Here is a 20,642-nt window from a genome sequence, read left to right as displayed (position 1 = left end):
TCAATTAGCTTATATAATTAAGAAACTATTTTCTCAATCGGATTCAAAAGTAGCTTGCTTGCACCGGTACCCTGATGCACAGTTTACTTATGAACGCGTGTATGTATTTACGTCTTACGAACTGGTCAGTGGAGGAGAAAAAAGCTCTTCTGACGTATATGTTGGCTTTCTTTTTAGATGTCATCAAGGCAAAACTGACAGTTATACTGACGGTAGCTCTAGTGACATGTGAATGCAGTGACTGGGCTCTAAGCATGAAGTTTTGCTCAGAATATGTAATGCACATGTAAACGAATATGTGAGTCGGATTGCAACATTTAGGGTTCTTATAAACAGGACTTTCAGAATATGAATTCAGATTGGATTCATTTGGATTGAGGAAAATTAGTGAATGTAAACACCTTTTCAAATGCGTTTTCAGCTGTATTTGCCACAGGGTTCCCACGGGTCCTTGAAATCCTTGAAAGTTTGTGAATCTGAAAAAATGTTTTCAAGGCCCTGGAAAGTTTTTGAAAATAAACATCCATAGAGACAGGTCCTTGAAAGTGCTTGAATTTATTTTGTGCAATAAGTTTTCTGGAAAAAATTCCATATTCACTCCGCTCCCCTAATGTGTTATTTCGCCAACACTTCATGACCTATGCATACTAGCTTGCTTGATTTACACTAGTTAAGCGCATTTACGCGTTAGTTACCAGGGTTTTTCCTGCATAGAGAATTATGAGGCGGCCGCCTCCGTCAAATTTCGTGCCGCCTCTGGCTCTCGACAATAAAAAATAACTAAGGAATCACCGAAAACGTGAGGATGATTCTGTTTTATTTCATTTAAAGTAAGTGGTGATTGATAGCCTACAGTTGATAATAATATAGGCCTACCTAATGTACTGACGGTAACAAAGTTGCACTGTTGAGGCTCGCGCAGTTATTTATAACATATTATAGTTAAGAAACAATAGCCTAGGCTACACACGACCAGAGAGCTGTTTTCCTGAATGCCATCAAGACTGAAACCGAGACTGATTTCACAACAGTTCAATAAACAAATAGTTAAAATTAAGTCACTTACATTTTAGACGCAATGACTGTTTTTGTACTGTTTCAGCAGCGAAAATGGTTCCAAAGATCACAGCAGAACCATCTCACAGCAACACTTGTTGCATTACTGAATGATTCAGTGTTTTGAACGAATCGGTTGAGTCAAAGATTCAATTACCCATTCATAAACTGCCTCATTCTGAATAAATCAGCCGTTTGAACGAATCGTTTGAATGAATGACTCAATGACTCGCTCATTAAGACGGTCGCCTGCCGCCTCCTACTGGCGGTTTAGTTTCATAAAGTATCATTCTTTTCAACATTCCTTATTTGTATATTCAAAAATATTTAAAATAATCTAATTTAATACAGTTATAATTTTTCAATGTAAATTATTTAATTTGATTGGTAACAGCCTAGTGTCTTATTATTTTAATTGAATATATTGATCAAATTTAAGAATTTGAAATGAAAGATGGAGCATACATTTAATAAAATTAGGGGAAAAATGCCCTTTATAAAAGGTACAAAAAATTTGTGTTTTCAAACAGTGATGTAATGAAACATTGACAATTTAAGTTTGAAGGGAGTAAAGCCTCTGTTTAGGCTATTAAGGAAATGTAATTTTGCCAAAAGAAGAACTTTTATTTTAAATAAATGTTCATTTTAAATCAGCCTACTTCAGTGTGATATGTTACCATATTATCATGCTTAACACTAAGAATTTGAATAATTGTAATGTGATGATCAGATGCAGATGTCTAAATCAAAGAATATGGGCGGTTTGCGGGTGGATTATTTATTTTTAACAGCGGATTCGGGTGACTCAAAGTGCACCAGATTAATGAATTTATCTTTAAAATATACAAAATTTTCTTACGGGGGGGCATGCCCTCCCCTAGAGGTACCAAGCTCCACCCACAAAAATAATGTGGGAAACACATTAGGCTATATGATGATCTACAAAAAATACAAATTTAATTATCTTATTATTAAAATACATTATTAGGATTGTATCACCTCAGCCTCATTTTGAGCCAGGAAAAACCCTGGTTACGTTAAGTGTTTCCCGCATGAGGTACTTTGTGTTGTACGTTGCCATGACGTTCATGCACGCATGAAACTACCATGGTACCTCACCGTTTGTTGTTGGACATAACAAATATGTCCCCACATTAAGTCCTTGAGTTTGAGGGTATTGGACCTAGAAAGTCCTTGAAAGGTCCTTGAATTTGAAGTTAACCAAGGTGTGGGAACCCTGTTGCCAGTAAATGTGCGGTTTAAATAGAAAAGCAATGTGTTAATTATTTAAAATAACTCTGCAAATTCCTCAAGTTACACAGAAAAAAAAATCTGATTGTATAGAGTCCATTAATTGTTAACCCGACATTAATATTCATTGCAAACAAAAATGCTTGGCGTATATCCATCTTTTTCTTTGTCGTTATGATAATGTGTATTATATTGTTGTTGTATGTGTGTGTGTGTGTGGTCTTTGATGAGAGAGTAAATTTGTCCAGTTCTTACTAGGTTATGTTTACAGAGGAGGATGTGAAATTCTACCTTGCAGAGCTGGCCCTTGCATTGGATCATCTACACAACCTAGGCATTGTTTACAGAGACCTGAAGCCTGAAAAGTAAAGTATCCCCCTTCACCTCTCTGCATTTCTCTCGCTCCCTCTCTCTCTCTGTGTGTGTAGAGTAGAATCCATACTCTCTCTCTCTCTTTCTGGCATTTCACCTGCCCTCTCTTTTTGATCTTTTATTAAGTAAGGATGGATATATCTGACAGAACCAATTTGCAAGATTATAATCGAGAGGTTTTGAATTCTTAGTCTGATTTTGTTTGCTGACTCTTGTTTAGTTCATGTATTTTTGTATCTGTATTGGAGAAATGTGGTCTTAATTTTCAGCATTTTGCTTGATGAAGCTGGACATATCAAGTTAACAGGTACGTACCATTGTCCCTTTATTACATCACTTCCCTGCCTGTTGAACTTGTGCATGTAGATAGAGGCAAATTTGTAATGTATTACATGTACTGTTAGCGTTTTACCCTGATTTGAGTCATGTATGGTGTGTTTGGGTTGTGGTCAGATGGGGATCTTTGTCAAACTCTGCTGTTGGAGCGCAGCCATTAGGGCTGGGTATCGATTCGGATTCGATTAGTTTTGATTTCGATTCACAAGATCTCAATTCGATTCTCAATTTTCGATTAAATTTTCACTGGCCCCACCACAAAAGAGTAATAAATTAATAAAATGGTTATTGTTTTTTATTACCCATGTATCCTTGTATTATAGTAAATAAGGTTATGACACCCAAAATTTTAGATACCAGTGAAATTTAACAAATACTACTAATATAAATTTTAACAAATATTCAAAACAAGTAAAAGGTCAACAGAGATTCAAATGAAATATTCAGTGCTTTTAAGGTTTTTCAGGTTGGTCTTATAGTAGTTCTCAGGTACAGAAATTGAATAAAGTATTCAAATGTAAAGTAACACTGCATATCCTCACTGTACAAAATTAAATAAAGGTTAATCCTTATTAAAGTTATCAAAAACGTTATTCAGTGAAGAGCAGGTCTACGGTTTACTTGGATACTCGCAAAGGCGGGCATTTTTAGATAAATTTGTGTGAATTTGTCCTTTTAAGTGCTGGGAGATGTGAAAGAGAATTCATTTTTATTATTTTGAGAATCATATCGCTTTTGAGAATCGATATCGAATTGACCATATTTTTTAAAAAAAAAGAGAAGATTAATCAAAAGATCGATTTTAATTTTTTGCCCAGCCCTAGCAGCCGTCCTGCAGACTTAACACCAGTTTTCAAGTAAACTCTACAGGACGGTGTCTCTCCAAGAGCAGAGTTCGACACCCCTGCTTTAGCTTTGCGACTTGATGTAAATATGACTAATGTGCTGATGTGCCTCTTGCAGACTTTGGGCTCAGTAAAGAATCCGTAGATCAGGACAGAAAAGCATACTCTTTCTGTGGCACTGTGGAATATATGGCCCCTGAGGTGGTCAACAGGAGAGGTCACACACAGAGTGCTGACTGGTGGTCTCTCGGCGTCTTAATGGTAGGAGATCATCACACCTACACCTTAATGACTCTCCCTTAATGAGCATGTCTGAAAAATGTCAAGTTAAATATTAGGGATGGAACGGTTACCGGTTTGACTAAAACCAGGATAACATTTCAGTACTTTTTGAACACTTCCTGCACATTTGACCCCTTTTGGTCAATATAATCGTGAAATGACATATTCATACCGTTTCATCTCTATTATATATGCAATCCTGTTCTCTGAAGCAAAGGAACAAGGTGCAACACGGAGAGCATCACAGTTATCGTGATAAACGCAGGATGACCTGTCCAAGCGGGAAGGACTTGATTTAAGGCTAGGAATACAGATTAGCACAATTTATGTGGAGTCTGTGCTGCTCACTCCCTCTTGATGTCATACAGTCCTCTAAAACAAGTGTTTTCACCTTCACTTTTACTACACAGATACAAAATACACAGTGGATTTTTTTGTCTGTGGTAATAGAAGCGCCATTATTTTAACAATCTATACTGTATTGGATTGTAAACCTTATAAAGTAAATACAGCCATAATAGATTTGGACATTAAAGGCGAGACAATTTGTGCAAAATTGTGTAAAAAAAAAAAAAAAAGGTCATTGTCGGTTGCGTGATGTATGAAGTACAGCTCACACACAAGTCACTTCCAAACCAAGCCGTTTTCTGTTGGTCAGTGCTGCAAGTTCGCATGACCGACTTGAACATGAGTGAAATCTGCTTAGGGGAACTTTTCCGCTCTCAGGCAAAACTCCTGATTGTATGGAAGCTTGTTTCCGCCACAGAATAAAACATTTTAAAAGATTATTGCGACTTTTCTTACAATTGCAAGTTTACGTCTTGCAATTCTGAATTTACACACAAGTCTGAGAAATAAAGTCAGAAATGATCTGGGATTTTGGTTATTCATTTGACAGTTTGATGCCAGGGAATTGAAGGAGTGTTAGCTAGCGTTAACTAGAGTAAGTTTGCTTTCAGAGTGTAATTTATTTAGTGTTTTGCTGACTTAAGTAATCAATCGTTTCTGATGTTGTCAGTTAATCATCATGGGCCATACCTATAAGCTGATTTGACTTATACACATTTGATTTGTATCTAAATTATTAGGGTCCCAGACTCCCAGTACTTTAAGTGTATTGGACCCTATTGTTCTAAGGATTATTATTATTATTAAAAAGGCAAGGAGACTATGTATGGTTTGTGTAAATTGAGAGTTGGTCTAGGTTGATCCCAAAACCGGGGTTCGCAGATATATATTATATTATATTATATTATATTATATTATATTATATTATATTATATTATATTATATAAACAATACTCAGAACAATAAAAAATAATAATTCTAGACCTGTACAGTTCTAGAGTCATAAGCCAAAACGTAAATGTATGTTTTACCTTTTAGAGCCATTTTTATAGAGGTGAGTGCCTGGTCCGGTAGGGCTCAAGTGTGTTAGGGAGGCTGGTCTTTATGTATTGACAAAAAACACTGAGACATTTGATGCATCTTTAGTGTGACACATGGTCTTGATATCTGTGTGATACCAAGTGAATTGACTGAAAGAGAACATTTACCTTAAAATTACATATTGGATTCCCAGACAATTGTGCTTTGATAATTTGCCCAAGTAAATGCGGCATGGCGCCTTGTTTGATGGTTGATTTATTTTTTTTCAGTTTGAAATGCTGACCGGCACATTACCGTTCCAAGGAAAGGACAGGAATGAGACTATGAACATGATTCTCAAGTGAGTGTGGCTGTTAAATCGTGTTAGTCTATGCGATGCTTTGGTCAAATCTCTTCTCAAGGCTGCCAGATAGAAAAATGTAATTGACAGGTAAACCGAAGAACCAATAAGGTTGGTTGATGATGGTTGGTTTGATCATGATGACCATGCACATAAAATGCTGGTAATGTTGCTTTTTCTGATTTCTGATTTCTTTTTCTTTTCCTGTTCCTGTACATCAGAGCAAAGCTGGGAATGCCACAATTTTTAAGTTTGGAAGCACAAAGTCTTTTACGAATGCTCTTCAAAAGAAATCCATCAAATCGTTTAGGTAAGTCACCTGTGTTTCTTTTCACAGTCTGTGAAAACAAGACCATTGGCTGTTGAATTTTAATAGAAACAAACTGTTGTTAGTGGTGTCACCATTATGGTAATCATCTTAACTGGTCTGTTGCAGGAGCTGGTCCTGACGGAGTGGAGGAGATCAAACGACACACGTTTTTCTCCACCATTGACTGGAATGTAAGAATCAGTTAACCCCAGTTGCACACTGTTTAAGTGCTCCGTCCTCCAGTGCTTGAGTGTGTGTGTGGTCAGACGGTGTGCCAGATCAAGCTGTGCTTGACTTATGATCACATCACTTGTGTTTGATTACTGGTTACACATACACTGTATGGACAGAAGTATTGGGACACCTGACCATTAGACCACCAGGGATTGTAATGTCTATGTTCTAAAGATTTGTCTAAGGAGTTGGTCCCCCCTTCCACTCTTCTAGGAAAGCTTTCCGCAAGATTTTGGAGTGTTTCTGTGGGAATTTTTGCCCATTCTTCCAGTAGAGCAATTGTGGTGTCAGGCACTGATGTTGGACAAGAAGACCTGGCTTGAAATCTCCATTCCAGTTCATCCCAAAGGTGTTTGATGGGGTGAAGGTCAGGGCTCTGTGTGGGCTTCCACACCAAACTTTCTTTATGGACCTTCTTTGTGTACTGGGGCAAAGTCATGCTGGAGTAGAAAAAGGCCTTTCCAAAACTGCTTGCATTAAGTTGGAAGCACGGCGATGTCTTGGTATGCTGAAGCATTAAGATTTCCCTTCACTGGAAGTAAGGGTCCAAGCCCAACCCCTGAAAAACAACCCCGCACCATAATCCCCCCTCCACCAAACTTCACAGTTGGCACAAGACTCGGCCATCAGGCTGCCGAACAGAAGTGTGACGCGTCACTCTACATAACATGTTTCCACTGCTCCAGAGTCCAGTGGCGGCGTGCTTTACACCTCTCCATCTGACGCTTGACATTGTACTTGATGTAAGGCTTGCGTGCAGCTGCTCGGTCATGGAAACCCATTCCATGAAGCTCCCGCCGCACAGTTTTTGTGCTGATATTAATGCCAGTGGAAGTTTGGCACTCTTCGGCTGTGGAACCAGCGGATTAATACATGGTCTTCTGCTTTGTCGCTGCTGTTCTTAAATGCTTCCAGCTTCCAGTAATACCTCTTACAGTTGACTCTGGAGTATCTAGCAGGGATGACATTTCATGAACTGACTTATTGCAGAGGTGGCATCCCATCTCACTAACACTCTTTAGTTCACTGAGCTCTTCAGAACGACCCTTTTTTTATTGTTTTTCCCACAAATTTTTGTAAATGCAGACTGCATGGCTTGGTGTTTGATTTCATACACACGTGACAATGAGTCTGATTGAAATGCCCTAGTTCAATATTTGAGAGATCTGTCCAGGGTTCGTACGGGTGCTTGAAATCCTTGAAAGTGCTTGAATTTTGATGTTGTGTTTTCAAGGTTTGAAAAGTACTTGAATTTTGGATAAAATGCTTGAAAATGCTTGAATTTGTAACTGTATTTCTTTCACAAGAAATATATTTCTGACGAAATAGTTCTTTATTAAATGGAGATTTTTTTTTAGCCCTTCAGAATCAGATACAGATTGATTTGCGTTACGGTGGCCAGAGCAAAAGTAGGCGGAGTTTTCATTTTGATTTCCGCGGTTGTTTGGATGCACCGTTTTTATTGGCCACGCAGCGGCAACAGTTGAACTATTTTAAACTTTGACCACGGCGAGCTCGCTGAGCTCCGCTTTGGTCCGAGACCGAGTCGCGCGGCACAAGCCATTGAAATATATCGGTTTCATTTCATAGCGCAGCGCGGCCCGCGTCCTATCTGAAAGGGCCATTAGTGACTGAGAGTACTTGGTGTGATAATGTAATGTAAGTATTGCATGTCCGTTATGTTCATTTGTGGAATATGCAGTGAACATTGCCAAAATTACAGAACTGTAACGTGCAAATTAACCTGCAAACGTTAGCCCAGTGCATAACAACAGTCGTTGATTGCTGAACTGAAATCAGTCAGTGTCATAAGAAGTATACTGTTACTGTAAGGTTTAGGATGGCCCTATGCAATATTTACACTGCTCTATTACTGTAAATGTATTAGCTAACGTTATGTCTTGGCCCAAGACATCTTGGCAATGAAATACATTTATCAGGTGCCTGTGCACTCAGATATTGTTCAAACCTCGTCTATATCAAGAATGTGTCCCAAAACGGGAAGGCCTGTCAAATATTTCTGAATATTTCTAAGTCTTCATATTTGAAATTAATTCAGTTTTACAGCCTATAAATCACATTATCTGGTCAGCAATATTTGGACATTAATATAATGAAAAGTATATTATTCATATGCTTAGTGATACATTTTGAAGAATAAAACTTGTGATTGGCTTAAATATTAGGGCTGCACAATATATCGAAATATTGCAAATGTATATATTACAATATGCATAATTGCATATCGCAACGGCTTGCAATAACGGGTCATGAACAAAAGGCAAAGAAAATCACTCACTGCTTTTGGCTGAATAGGCTAACTTTTGTAGCTTTAATAAGAATCAGTATATTTAATTCATGCAGTGAAAACTAAGCAGTGTTTATTTTTACATTTGATTAATCAGTTTCTGTTGTTAAATAAACCTAATGTAGGATAACCTGAACCCCTAAACCCCAGTGATGTTAAAATAACACTTCTTATGCTACAGTAAAACACTGATGTTCACTGTCTTTAAGTTGTAGGGATATTTTCTTATCACAGAAAGAATGTGAAACACGTATGTGTAGGTTATATCATTTTAAAGATACTTTAAGTTAATTTGACACACTTTAAGCATTATCGTATAGTTATTGCAGATCTCATTTTTCTTCTATATATCGTGCAGCCCTCTGCTATTATGAAACATTTGGCTGTTTATCTCTTTTGATGTGATAAAAACACTAAATAAGAATTTTAACTATGTATTGGTATGTAATTTACGGTAGTGTAAGGTGCTGGAAAAAGCTTTAAAATGGACCTGGAAAGTGCTTGAAAAGTGCTTGAATTTGACCTTGGAAAAAGTGTACGAACCCTGTCTGTCCCAATACTTTTGTCCATATAGTGTAAGTTACTGTTTTAAGTAATGCAGCCTTTCTGAAATTGTCATTTCTAATGATGAACATGAATGTAATTGTATTAGATTGCAACAGTAATAGCAAATAAGGATACATTTGAAAAGGAAGGGTTGGCAGTAGGATATGTGGACATTCTGGGTGAACTTGATGTTCAGTCCCCCATGACACCCCACAGTCTGAATAAAAGTCTCACGTTTAGCTCTGACTTTGTGGTCATATGCAAAAAAAAAAGAAAAAAAAAGCATCATGCTTCTCTCAGAAATCCATCACATTGGAGAAGAATGGGTTTTGAATGCCATTTTATGTTGACGTAAGTCTGGCTGATGCTTAGGACTTACCTTTTTGTTTGTCAAGTGGAACATATTATTGGAGTAATGTGTTATTGTGTCTGTGTAGAAATTGTACAGAAGAGAACTTCAGCCTCCATTCAAACCTGCTGCAGGGAAAGCAGATGACACTTTCTGCTTCGACCCAGAATTCACAGCCAAAACTCCCAAAGGTACGACGGAGAATGTGCTCATGAGAGATTAGATGGAAGCTAGTGCTGACACGTGTATCTGCTAGCAGTTCTAAGACGACTTGAGTTGTATTTCGTGTGTTTCTCCTGTGAGCAGATTCTCCAGGCATTCCCCCCAGTGCAAACGCTCACCAGCTCTTTAAAGGCTTCAGTTTTGTGGCTCCAGCCTCGATGGAGGAAAGCAGCAAAAGTTCCACACTAGTCAACATTCTCCCCATAGTGCAGGTAAATCACAGTATCTCTTTAATTCACTTAGTTCTATACAGTATGTATTGTTTATATTTTTTGTGTGCTTTCAAAAGGTTTAGATTGTTAATCATTTTTTTGTTTTTAAAGAAGTTTTTTCTGCCCACCAAGGCTGCGTTTATTTGATCCAAAATATAACACAACCAGTAATTTTGTAAATATTTTTACAATTTAAAATAACCGTTTTCTATTTGAATGTTTTAAAATGCAATTCCTGTGATCAAAGCTGAATTTTCAGCATCATTACTCCAGTCTTCAGTGTCACATGATTCATTCTAATATGCTGATTTGCTGCTCAAGAAACATTTATTATTATTATTATCAATGTTGAAAACTGTTGTTTACAATTTTTTTTTTTATATATCTTTACTGTCACTTTTGATCAATTTAATGCTGTCACACTTCAGGTCCACGAAAAAGACGAGGAAGAGTAAAGGAAGTAGTAGAGTAGCTAGGTAACTTTATTAAACAAAACAAAAGAGTATAATACAAACGATCCAAAAATCGTAGACAACGTTACAGTGTGTTTAACACAAACAACACCAGACAAATAACCGAGGAGACTGTATAAACACAAGATAACAAACTGAAATACAGCCAGGTGTGCTCTAATTAATGAAACAATGAATCACCATAGCAACAAGTGATGAGCGGGAACACAGGACAAAGGGGACCAGGAAAACAAAGAGAATCAAACGGGGTACGTTTACACGACAAAGATGTGCTAAAAGCGGGAATGTATTTTTATATATATATATAGATGGCAACGTTATCAAAACGATCCCCGTTCACACGGATCCATGGCCAAAACGCATAAAAAGTCTTCGTTGAAAACTGAGCTGTGTAAACAGTGTCTGAAAACGAAACCAAAACACAATGAAAACGTGACAAATGCTTGATGAATAATTTTTCAATAATTTCCCAAATAAAATTCTCATTGACCCCAAACTTTTTAATGGTAGTATATTTCAGATAAATCCTGTTTCTATTCAAAGAACCCTGAAAAAAGTAATAATAATTGTACATACAAAATTGTTATATATGTATTTGGGGTGTGGTGATATACCTGTATTGATGATAATCATGATATTTTAAAAATGAATTATTGGAGGGTATTGCAATATATCATATTGGCAATAACCGTAATATTTCAAATGAATAGTACATATGATAATATGACACGTACATAATGCAGCACCAGTCTCTGGTTGACATCCCAGCGTAGAGTAGGTGGCGCTATTTCACCTTAACTGGTTTGCCACCTGTCATAAAACACTCCCTCCCAAACATTCTTTCACAATTTGAGTTAAGAAATGAAAAGCTACACACCATCAAATAAGGCCAAACATTTAAAATGCTAGAAACATAATCACACACTGTACTACGGTTTCCACGCTACAATAATCAGCACAACCATTTCAGCTGTAATAATAAAAATAAGCTTCTTGAGTGTATTAAAACAATTAACAGAAGACCGAGAAAATGGATCTTTGCCATCACATGAAACAATCAAATAAATGCAGCCTTGATGAACATCATAATCTGCTTTCACAAACAAAAATCATACAGATGCCAAACTTTTGATTGGTAGTGTATGTATGCATAAATGTATGTGTGTAGATTTTTAAGGCAGTTGTGATCTGTGTCAGATGCATGGTGGCTCGGCTCAGTTTTCTGACATGTACGAGCTGAAGGAGGACATCGGCGTGGGCTCATACTCCATATGCAAACGCTGCATACACAGGGTCACCGCCATGGAGTTTGCTGTGAAGGTAAGATGACATGACCTCAAAATCATCATTTCTGATGCCTCACTAGCCCCTTTCACACAGCAATCCCAGTAAATTACCGTAAAATTGCCAGAACGACTTTACCGGTAAATTCAAAAATGTGCTGTTCACACAAGCAACCGCGTTCTGGCTTTTTACCGGTAACAGACCATTCACACATCAGCTCCAAAATACCGGAAAACTCTGTGATGATGTCATTAACCAGAAGTTTATGCCTTGTTCTTGAAGAAGGCTAGTTTTTAATTTTTAGTAGGCTAGTTTAATTTTATCATGCGTGATAGTATCGCTGTTAGTACGATACTGTTATCAACAGTAACTGTTGTTGACAAATCTCTTTATCTGCCCGGATGAGGAGAAGCGCTTTAGTTTCGGGATCACTCCAATGCTGAGTAAACGCCTCATAATTGTATGAATGGCCCAGAGCTGTTGCTCTTTCAACAGCTTCTGATTGGCCCAAATCACTTCTTACGTCAGTGCTTTCTGACTTCGTACGTGCAAAATACCGGTGATCTTCATTCCGCGTTCACAATATACTGTATACTGGTAATTTAGTGGTAATGTTACAACTTCCCTTATTGCCGGAACCAATTTACTGGTATATTTGAAAAGGTCCTGTTCACACATGATCTGTTACTGGACATTTACCAGTAAAGACTGTATGTGTGAAAGGGGCTAATGAGTCAACTTTCACATGAGCGTGTATGTCAGTGCTGTGTTCTGGTGTGATGTTTTCACTGTGATGTGTCAAATAGATCATTGACAAAAGTAAGCGAGACCCATCGGAGGAGATTGAGATCCTGATGCGGTATGGCCAGCATCCCAACATCATCACACTGAAGGATGTGAGTGACATGACTCAGTTACTTTAACACAGAGCTGAGACGTTTGAGATCAAAGGCGTCATTGTGTGTGTGTGTGTGTGTGTGTGTGTGTGTGTCACTCAGGTGTATGACGAGGGTCGTTTCGTGTATCTAGTGACGGAGCTCATGAAGGGCGGTGAGCTGCTGGATAAGATCCTGAGGCAGAAGTTCTTCTCTGAGCGAGAGGCCAGCGCTGTGCTCTACACTATCACCAAAACTGTGGACTACCTGCACTGCCAGGGGGTGAGAGACATACACACACACACACATTCTGCACACTACCCACCGTATGTTCAACCTAAGCGTGGACACAGACATTTTTACCTTGATTGTGTAAGGCTTCTGGTTTCAGCTGCTCTCGGTTATTCTAGCTGTGCAAAAAAAGTCTGGTATTGCAAACTGGTATTAGTTCATGTATTATTTTAATTTATTATTGTAATCACAAACACTGGTTGTAGTGCAAATTGTTTTACCGTTTACTACACTGTTATCTTCTAGTTATTTATGTATTGCGGCTAGTGAATCGAATGGACAAGTAGCCTGATTAAAACGTCAATAAAGTTATTGTAAGTGGCGATTTATAGTGAAAAATAATATAATATATAATGTACTAACGGTAACAAGGTTGTGCTGTTGAGGCTTGAAAATCGTGAGGAGACATGGAAACATGCGCGCAGCACACACAAATAAATTCAAAATGAGTTTTTATATTTATAACAAATGATACAGTTAAGCAACATCACACGACCAAGAGTGAATACCATCACGATTGAAAATGTGACACTGATTTCATATGACAGTTCAATAAACAAGTAATTCATATTAAGTCAGTTGCATTTTACACGCAATGTTAACTGTTTTTGTTCTATTTCAGCAGTGAAAATAGTTCAAAAAGTTCACAGCAGAACTATAACGCGTCTCACAGGAACATTTAACCGTGTTTTAATCACTGAATGGTTCAGCGTTTTGAATGAATCTTTGCCTGAAACGGTTCTATGACCCATTCATAAACAACTGCCTCATTCCTGAACGAATCAGCCGTTTGAATGAATCGTTTGGATAAATGACTCAATGACTGATTCATTAAGACGGTCACCTGCCGCCACCTACTGGTGTTTTAGTTTCGTGTTTAAAAGTATCATTCTTTCCAACATTTATTATTTGTATATTCAAAGTATTTAAAACAATATTTATTGCAGTTGTAATTTTTCAGTGTAAATTATTTAATTTGATTGATAAAAGTCCTATTGTGTCTTATTATTCTAAATTAATTTATTGATCAAATTTAAGAATTTAAAATAAAAGATGAAGCATATATTTAAAACGATTAGGAAAAAAATGCCCTTTATAAAGGTTAAAGTATCATAAATATGCAGATTTAAATGTCAAAGCTGACTGAACACTAATTGAGAATATTGCTTCAGAATAAATTATTTTTACAACACACACACACACAAAAAAAAAAACTATTTTATATTTTTTTACTAGGACAAGTGAATGACTAATTTACATGAAAAGGCTTAATGTGATGCCCTGTAATGTACATAGCACAATATGTATATCACAATGGCTTGCAATATCTGAATGATTTTAATAGGCCACTGTAAAAAGTCAAAGTTTTAGGTCGACGCATATAACTGAATAGACTGGAACGACGGTTGACTTGCTTGATGTTAAAACAAGTTAAGCACAATAAGCTGTGGAAAACAACCCACCTGACACACACCCGAAGCCGCCTCAGAAAGCCTCCTCTCAGTGTGTGATCCTGAATTCATCTCCCTTTCACAGCTAATTGCACTAAAATATTGACAATTTTAAGACTTATTTAAGACTTTTAAGGCCTTTAATACTTATCTAAGGCCCCGTAGTGGTCACTGGCCTCCTGGTAGAGAACCATTGTTTTAGACCTCTGTTGATTTTTAATCTTAAACATGTAATTGATTCATATTACCCAGCCCTGTTAGCTAGTGTGAATGATTATAAGCCACTGGAATGAACTGGTGTTGTGACAGGCTGTGTTCCTGACGCAGGTGGTGCATAGGGACCTGAAGCCCAGCAACATCCTCTACATGGACGATTCAGGAAACCCTGACTCCATACGCATCTGTGACTTTGGCTTTGCCAAGCAACTGAGAGGAGACAACGGACTGCTGCTCACACCCTGTTACACCGCCAACTTCGTGGCTCCTGAAGTGAGGAATCAGCCGCTCTGCATGCTCTTCATGTCCAGAGCGTGTCCTGAATTGAAGTGACAGGCTTTGTCTGTTGTGTTGCAGGTACTGATGCGTCAGGGTTACGACGCTGCCTGTGATATCTGGAGTCTGGGAGTCCTGCTCTACACCATGTTGGCGGGGTCAGTGTCAAGTTTTTGTACACTTTTGCTCTGTTATTGATTAAGTGAAAATTCATAGAAGAGGTTTGCGTAATTTGCTGTCTTCCATCCAATTGGCCTTTTACAGATAAAATGGTTTGCGTTAGGGCTGTGCGATTCATTTATTTTACTTCTTGTACAGTCTGTGTTTTGATCATCGTTCTGAATCCAGTCTGGATGTAGTCTTTGTTTATAATGTTTTTGCACTGATCTTTTGTTAATCTGTGTAGGTACACGCCCTTTGCCAATGGACCCAATGACACACCAGAGGAGATCCTGTTACGTATCGGCAGTGGAAAATTCTCCCTGAGTGGAGGAAACTGGGATTCTGTGTCGGACTCCTCAAAGGTAGCAGAGGAATCCTTTAAAGGGACAGTCAGCCCCACTTCCTTAGTTATGATGCATTCATGTCAGAATAATTTTTCCTGGTCTAAAATGTATATTATAGATATAATATTTGAATTAGAACTTTGAGTGCAATCTCTATAATGTTTGTTGTTGTTGTTTAAGTCCTTAATTAAGTATGAGCGGTTGGAAAAGCTTTGGGAAAATCATGGAAATTCATTGGGTAAAGTTGTGGGACATATGACATCACTTTTGGTCAAGTAAGAAAAATGTCATAGATAGAGATAGATAAGCATAGAATATATAATAAAATAAAACACATAAAATATATAATAAAATACAGTAGCCCAATATCATATTATGCTATACATTATATATGATTTATCCATTATAAAATGGAAATGCAGCGTGCCTTAATTGAGAGCCATTGGGGCAAAGCTCATTCTTTCCTGCTGGTTTTTGTTATCTTAAATAAACCTGCACTTAAAGGGTTAGTTCACCCAAAAATGATTCTATCATTTTTTAATTCTATCATTAATTACTCGCCCTCATGTCGTGCCAAACCCGTAAGACTTTCGTTCATCTCCAAAACACAAATTAAGATACGAGAGCTTTCTGACCCTCTCATACACTGCAACGTAATTGCCACTTGCAAGGCCCAGAAAGGAAGTGAAGACATTGTTAAAATAGTCCATGTGACTCCAGTGGTTCATCCTTAATGTTATTAAGTGACAAAAATACTTTTTGTGTGCAAAAACAAACAAAAAATGACTTTATTCAGCAATTTCTTCTCTTCCGTGTCAATCTCATTCGCGGTTCACGTTTTAAAAACAGTGCAGCGCTGCCGGGTTCGACCTAGCGGACCGCTGTCCGGGTCCGGACCCTGGCTTGGTTCCAACCGGACCGAGAAACATAATGACAACTGTAGCATCATTTTACCGTTTCTAGTTAAAGTGAGCAGCGCGTCGTCGAAACAACGGAGCGGTTCACACCACAAGCGCTCAGGGTCGTTTATGATAATGATCTTCCGGCGCTACATCCTCTAATATTTTTATCTAGAGGCAAAAGCTCTTTCCATTCAGTGCGCGTTGTTTCTCTCCTGCTGAAGACTCTAAAGCGCCACATAAAGCTGCAGATGACGCGGTTATTTTAACAGTAGCAGAAACATGGCGAGTAGTGAAACAGATACTAAAACACTGCAAAAAACAACAATTCTGCAAATAGTTATTTTTATCTGTCATATGACTCTGACCGTTCCAACCAGGTTTGTCACTTGATGTTTTTTCATCTACATTTAGCATTATTAATCAGCATGTTAGGAGCATTTCAAAATAAACATATAATTGCTATAATTGGAAAAAATTGTTTGTAGATTGCAAGGAAAGACAGCATAAACTTTGAAATTACTAGTTAACTTTGATTATAATGTACATTGTGTTTTGTTTTTGGTAGATACTTATTTAAATATACTTAATATAAAATGGTCTAGACTTCAAGATGAACACTAAAACCCCCATACAATATATTTTCTGTCACATGGCCTTCTGCCTTATGTAGCTAAATATAAAATAATAATAGCTTGATAAAACATCTGGGCCCGTATTCATAAAGAATCTTAATGCAAAGAGTAGCTCCTAGTGACAAAATTCTAAGAAAATTCTTAGAAATGTGGGCGTTTACTCTTAAAATTAAAGAAGAAATCCTAGTAAAGAAAAAAGTAATTCAGAAAGCAGCTTAACCCTTAAAAGAGGTCTTAAGGTCAAAATTGTTAGGAGCACGGACGAGGACTTTTAAGAGGCTTAAGAGTTTCTTTAGCAGAGGAGAAAATGGCAGAAAGACGAAGAGGGAGAAGAAATGTGTTGCAGACAGTGGATGACAGTGAGTTAATAAGACGCTATAGATTAGATCGTGCAGGAATCATGTTTGTGACTGATCTTTTTAGAGACACGCTAATATCTCCGACACAGCGCAGAAATGCCATAGCGCCAGAAATGAAAGTAATCACTACATTACGATATTTGGCAACTGGGAAAATTCCATGTTTGATACATTAAAACCAACATTCAAACCACCGCTTAAATAGACATGCCAGCAATCAGTGTAACTGGAAAGAGTGGAACAATTTTTATCATTCTAAGCCAAGCAAATACCTTATAGGAAATTAACAGCATGGTAAATAAAAAAAGGATTTATATTAGGGCTGGGAATCGATTTAAAAAAAATTAACTAATTAATTGCACAATTTGCTGTATTTAATTGCAATTAATTGCATTTCCCCCAAGCTTGTAATCATCAATATTTAAACTTAGGATAACCTAATTAAATTAAACAACACAGGGGGGAAAAAAGGAACAGAAAATACCCCTGTATTAAAATAATATTAAACATCAATATATCAATATATTACTCTTTTTCGATAATCAATCAACATAATCAATTTAACATTTTTATTTTTTTTACTAATTATCAAAATAAAATAAGCTATTATTACCAGAGCATGTGATCAGAGCAGGTTATTTTACCATTGTTGCCCAGCATGACTATACCAGCTCAGTAGGGCTATTGCAAACAGAAGTCTACTAGGCCTACTGAGAAATTTCACGTTATTTGAGCGGACTTTGCTTTTCCAGTGCGTGATCGGTACATGATTCGAATGTTTGGGCCGTTAACGACAGAGCAGAACACGCAGCGCAAACACGGCCGACACACACACACACACACACACACACACACGGAATGGAGAGCACTGCGCGGAAAAGAGCCGCTCATGAAAGCTGCGCGAGAATGAAACCTGATCGCCGAACACGGAGGGGCGGGACGGCATATTTTCAGTATTTTCAATAGCAGCCGCAACAGGAAATCATTAAAACAAGGTAAAAAAAAAAAAGTGCTGCGTTAATTGCGTTATATTATTATTTTTTTATTGCGTTAAGCATCTCAAATTAATCGCAAAGATTAACGCGTTAATTCCCCCAGCCCTAATTTATATATATAATGTGTGTGTGTCTTGTGTGTGTGAGAACGGTCAAATAGGAAAAATTACGCATGTAATTTCAAAGTGAAGGCTTAGAATAGACCCTATACTTAAAATCACTTTTTTCCCCCTTCTTGGACAACCAACCAATCACAGTCTTCAAAAGATTGTGTCATACATAGCAACGGGGTCAACCCCGCCTCCTCACTAAGATAACATTTTTTGTCTTTTCCTTACTCAGAGTTGCTCTCAGATCGGTCCCGAATTGCTCTTAAGCTAAGACTCCTACGTAAAAGTTTTTAAGCTAAATTAAGAGTTTTCTGAGAGGATTCTTAGAATCTTTATGAATACGGGCCCTGATCTAACCTTTTAATACTTTTTATAGAAAAATGTTCAGACAGGCTCTGAGGGCCCAATATCCTCATCTTTAATGACTATCTTGACTGCTTAGGATTTTTCTTCTTTTACAAAGCACAACTTGTGTATATATCCAGAACTCTGGACACACACACACACACACACACACACACACACACACACACACATATATATATCTGGGAATGAAATATAGAGGCCGGACCTCTTGGATCTTTAATTGAATACCCCTGCTTTAGATCAAACATACTTGTGTGAATATAGCCTATGAATCCTTCAGTTGTGTTTGTGCTATGTTTGTTCTGAGAATTGGCATGGATACCACCCTATTATGCGTCGAAAGTACATCTGCGTGTTTTCTTTCTCTACTGTGACCTGAATCAACACGCACATGCATAATGTGTACAAACTAGGGGTGTAACGATATATCGTGTCGCAATACTAAAATGCATCAATATTTACATTGATAGTGACAATATTGTGTATAGTTCACCCAAAATGAAAATCACTGTGTGTGAAAAAGAAAAATCAGCGTTTTAGTGTCAGTTCTACATTAAACTACTATATATAATGTTGAATATGTATAATAATGCAATGGGGGAATATTCGTGGGTCCTGATAATGCCAAATGTCTGATGTTACCAGTAAAAGTATCCACATTATTTTAAATATATCTAGTCAGTGACAGAGTGCAAGCATATTCGTCTAAAATAAGCCTGAATTTTCATCTTCAGAATCATGAATATTGTTATTCTGGTGTCTCTATTGTCCTGTGCTTTGGGTTTCCAGCACCAAGTCCAAGCCATATTCATTTACACAAACAATGTAATAGATTACATTTGTGCATTGTCCAAATTTAGCATTTTAATCAACAGTACATTTTTGTTAACCTTTTACCATATGTCTTGGAGTATTGCAATAATAGTTCAGTATCGTGATATGTATCGAATCGTGACATGAGAGTATCGTTACACCCCTAATACAAACATAAACGTTTGTTACATTTATTCAACTCGGAGTGGATGTAGGCGTCCTTAATGATGTTGCACAGTTTATTCCACATCATGCACTTCTCAAGACTTACTTGAAGATCTAGAAGAAGTGCATCACATGTTCTCTTCTGCAGAGTATCTTTGGGCACTATCGTTGTCAAATTTGGTTCAAAACAATCCCAGTTGTTTTCTTGAATTACATAATTGTACATAATATAACAATCCATAGTGGTTATTGTATTTGATTGGACGTCAAAAGCACTAGTTCAAATGAGCACATTCGTTTAAACTAAAGCTAATAAGGGCCAAAATTTTGCTAAATAAACTTTTTAGTTTATTGATCCTTGAATAACATTCCTCTCCCAAAAACAATCGTAATCCTGTCCCGAACCCTATCCGTAAATTATCTCTAAAATCAGGGAAATGATAGATGAATAAAAAAGGTGTAAAAGCCCCGAACCCTTGTTGGAAGCCTAAACTTGACAAAACTGTAAACCTATCCCTAATATGATTGGTTGATCAGAATGTTGTGTCCGGATCAAGAAGGATGTTGATCCAGGAACAGGTTCTACTTTGTGAAATCTTTTGTATGGTTGTTAGAGTGTTGTTTTTTTCAAGAGCAGTGTACAGAAATCCCATCAGTATCTGGACACACACTGGGTTTTATAAGTGTTTTAACTGTGTGTTTGCAGGACCTGCTGTCTCATATGCTGCACGTGGACCCTCATCAGAGATACTCCGCAGAACAGGTACTGAAACACTCGTGGATCGCCTGCCGGGACCAGAACCCACACTTTCAGCTCACGCGCCACGAAGCGCCTCATTTGGTCAAGGTATGGCTCGAGTTTCTTGATTCCATGTC

At 37.5% G+C, this 20,642-nt stretch overlaps 1 protein-coding gene across 2 annotated transcripts in view; it reads left to right on the top strand.

The window, feature by feature from the left end:
- Positions 1–20,642, top strand: part of rps6kal (ribosomal protein S6 kinase a, like) — a 43,795-nt gene that overhangs the window by 21,933 nt on the left and 1,220 nt on the right. The window contains exons 7-21 of one of the 2 annotated variants that reach the window (XM_084133734.1): positions 2,566–2,672; positions 2,949–2,986; positions 3,979–4,121; positions 5,801–5,871; positions 6,093–6,181; positions 6,308–6,372; positions 9,707–9,809; positions 9,925–10,052; positions 11,723–11,845; positions 12,616–12,705; positions 12,808–12,966; positions 14,754–14,915; positions 15,000–15,076; positions 15,325–15,442; positions 20,473–20,613. In XM_084133734.1, the coding sequence (XP_083989860.1) occupies positions 2,566–2,672; positions 2,949–2,986; positions 3,979–4,121; positions 5,801–5,871; positions 6,093–6,181; positions 6,308–6,372; positions 9,707–9,809; positions 9,925–10,052; positions 11,723–11,845; positions 12,616–12,705; positions 12,808–12,966; positions 14,754–14,915; positions 15,000–15,076; positions 15,325–15,442; positions 20,473–20,613 (1,614 nt within the window). Of the gene's footprint in view, positions 1–2,565; positions 2,673–2,948; positions 2,987–3,978; positions 4,122–5,800; positions 5,872–6,092; positions 6,182–6,307; positions 6,373–9,706; positions 9,810–9,924; positions 10,053–11,722; positions 11,846–12,615; positions 12,706–12,807; positions 12,967–14,735; positions 14,916–14,999; positions 15,077–15,324; positions 15,443–20,472; positions 20,614–20,642 lie in introns of both variants that reach the window. The other variant, XM_084133735.1, reaches the window with a different exon arrangement.

The sequence above is a fragment of the Abramis brama genome, assembly GCF_963993115.1.
Source record: "Abramis brama genome assembly, chromosome: 13".
Lineage (NCBI taxonomy): Eukaryota > Metazoa > Chordata > Actinopteri > Cypriniformes > Leuciscidae > Abramis > Abramis brama.
Note: the sequence above shows the minus strand (reverse complement) of the source record. Positions and strands in the feature narration are given on the sequence as shown.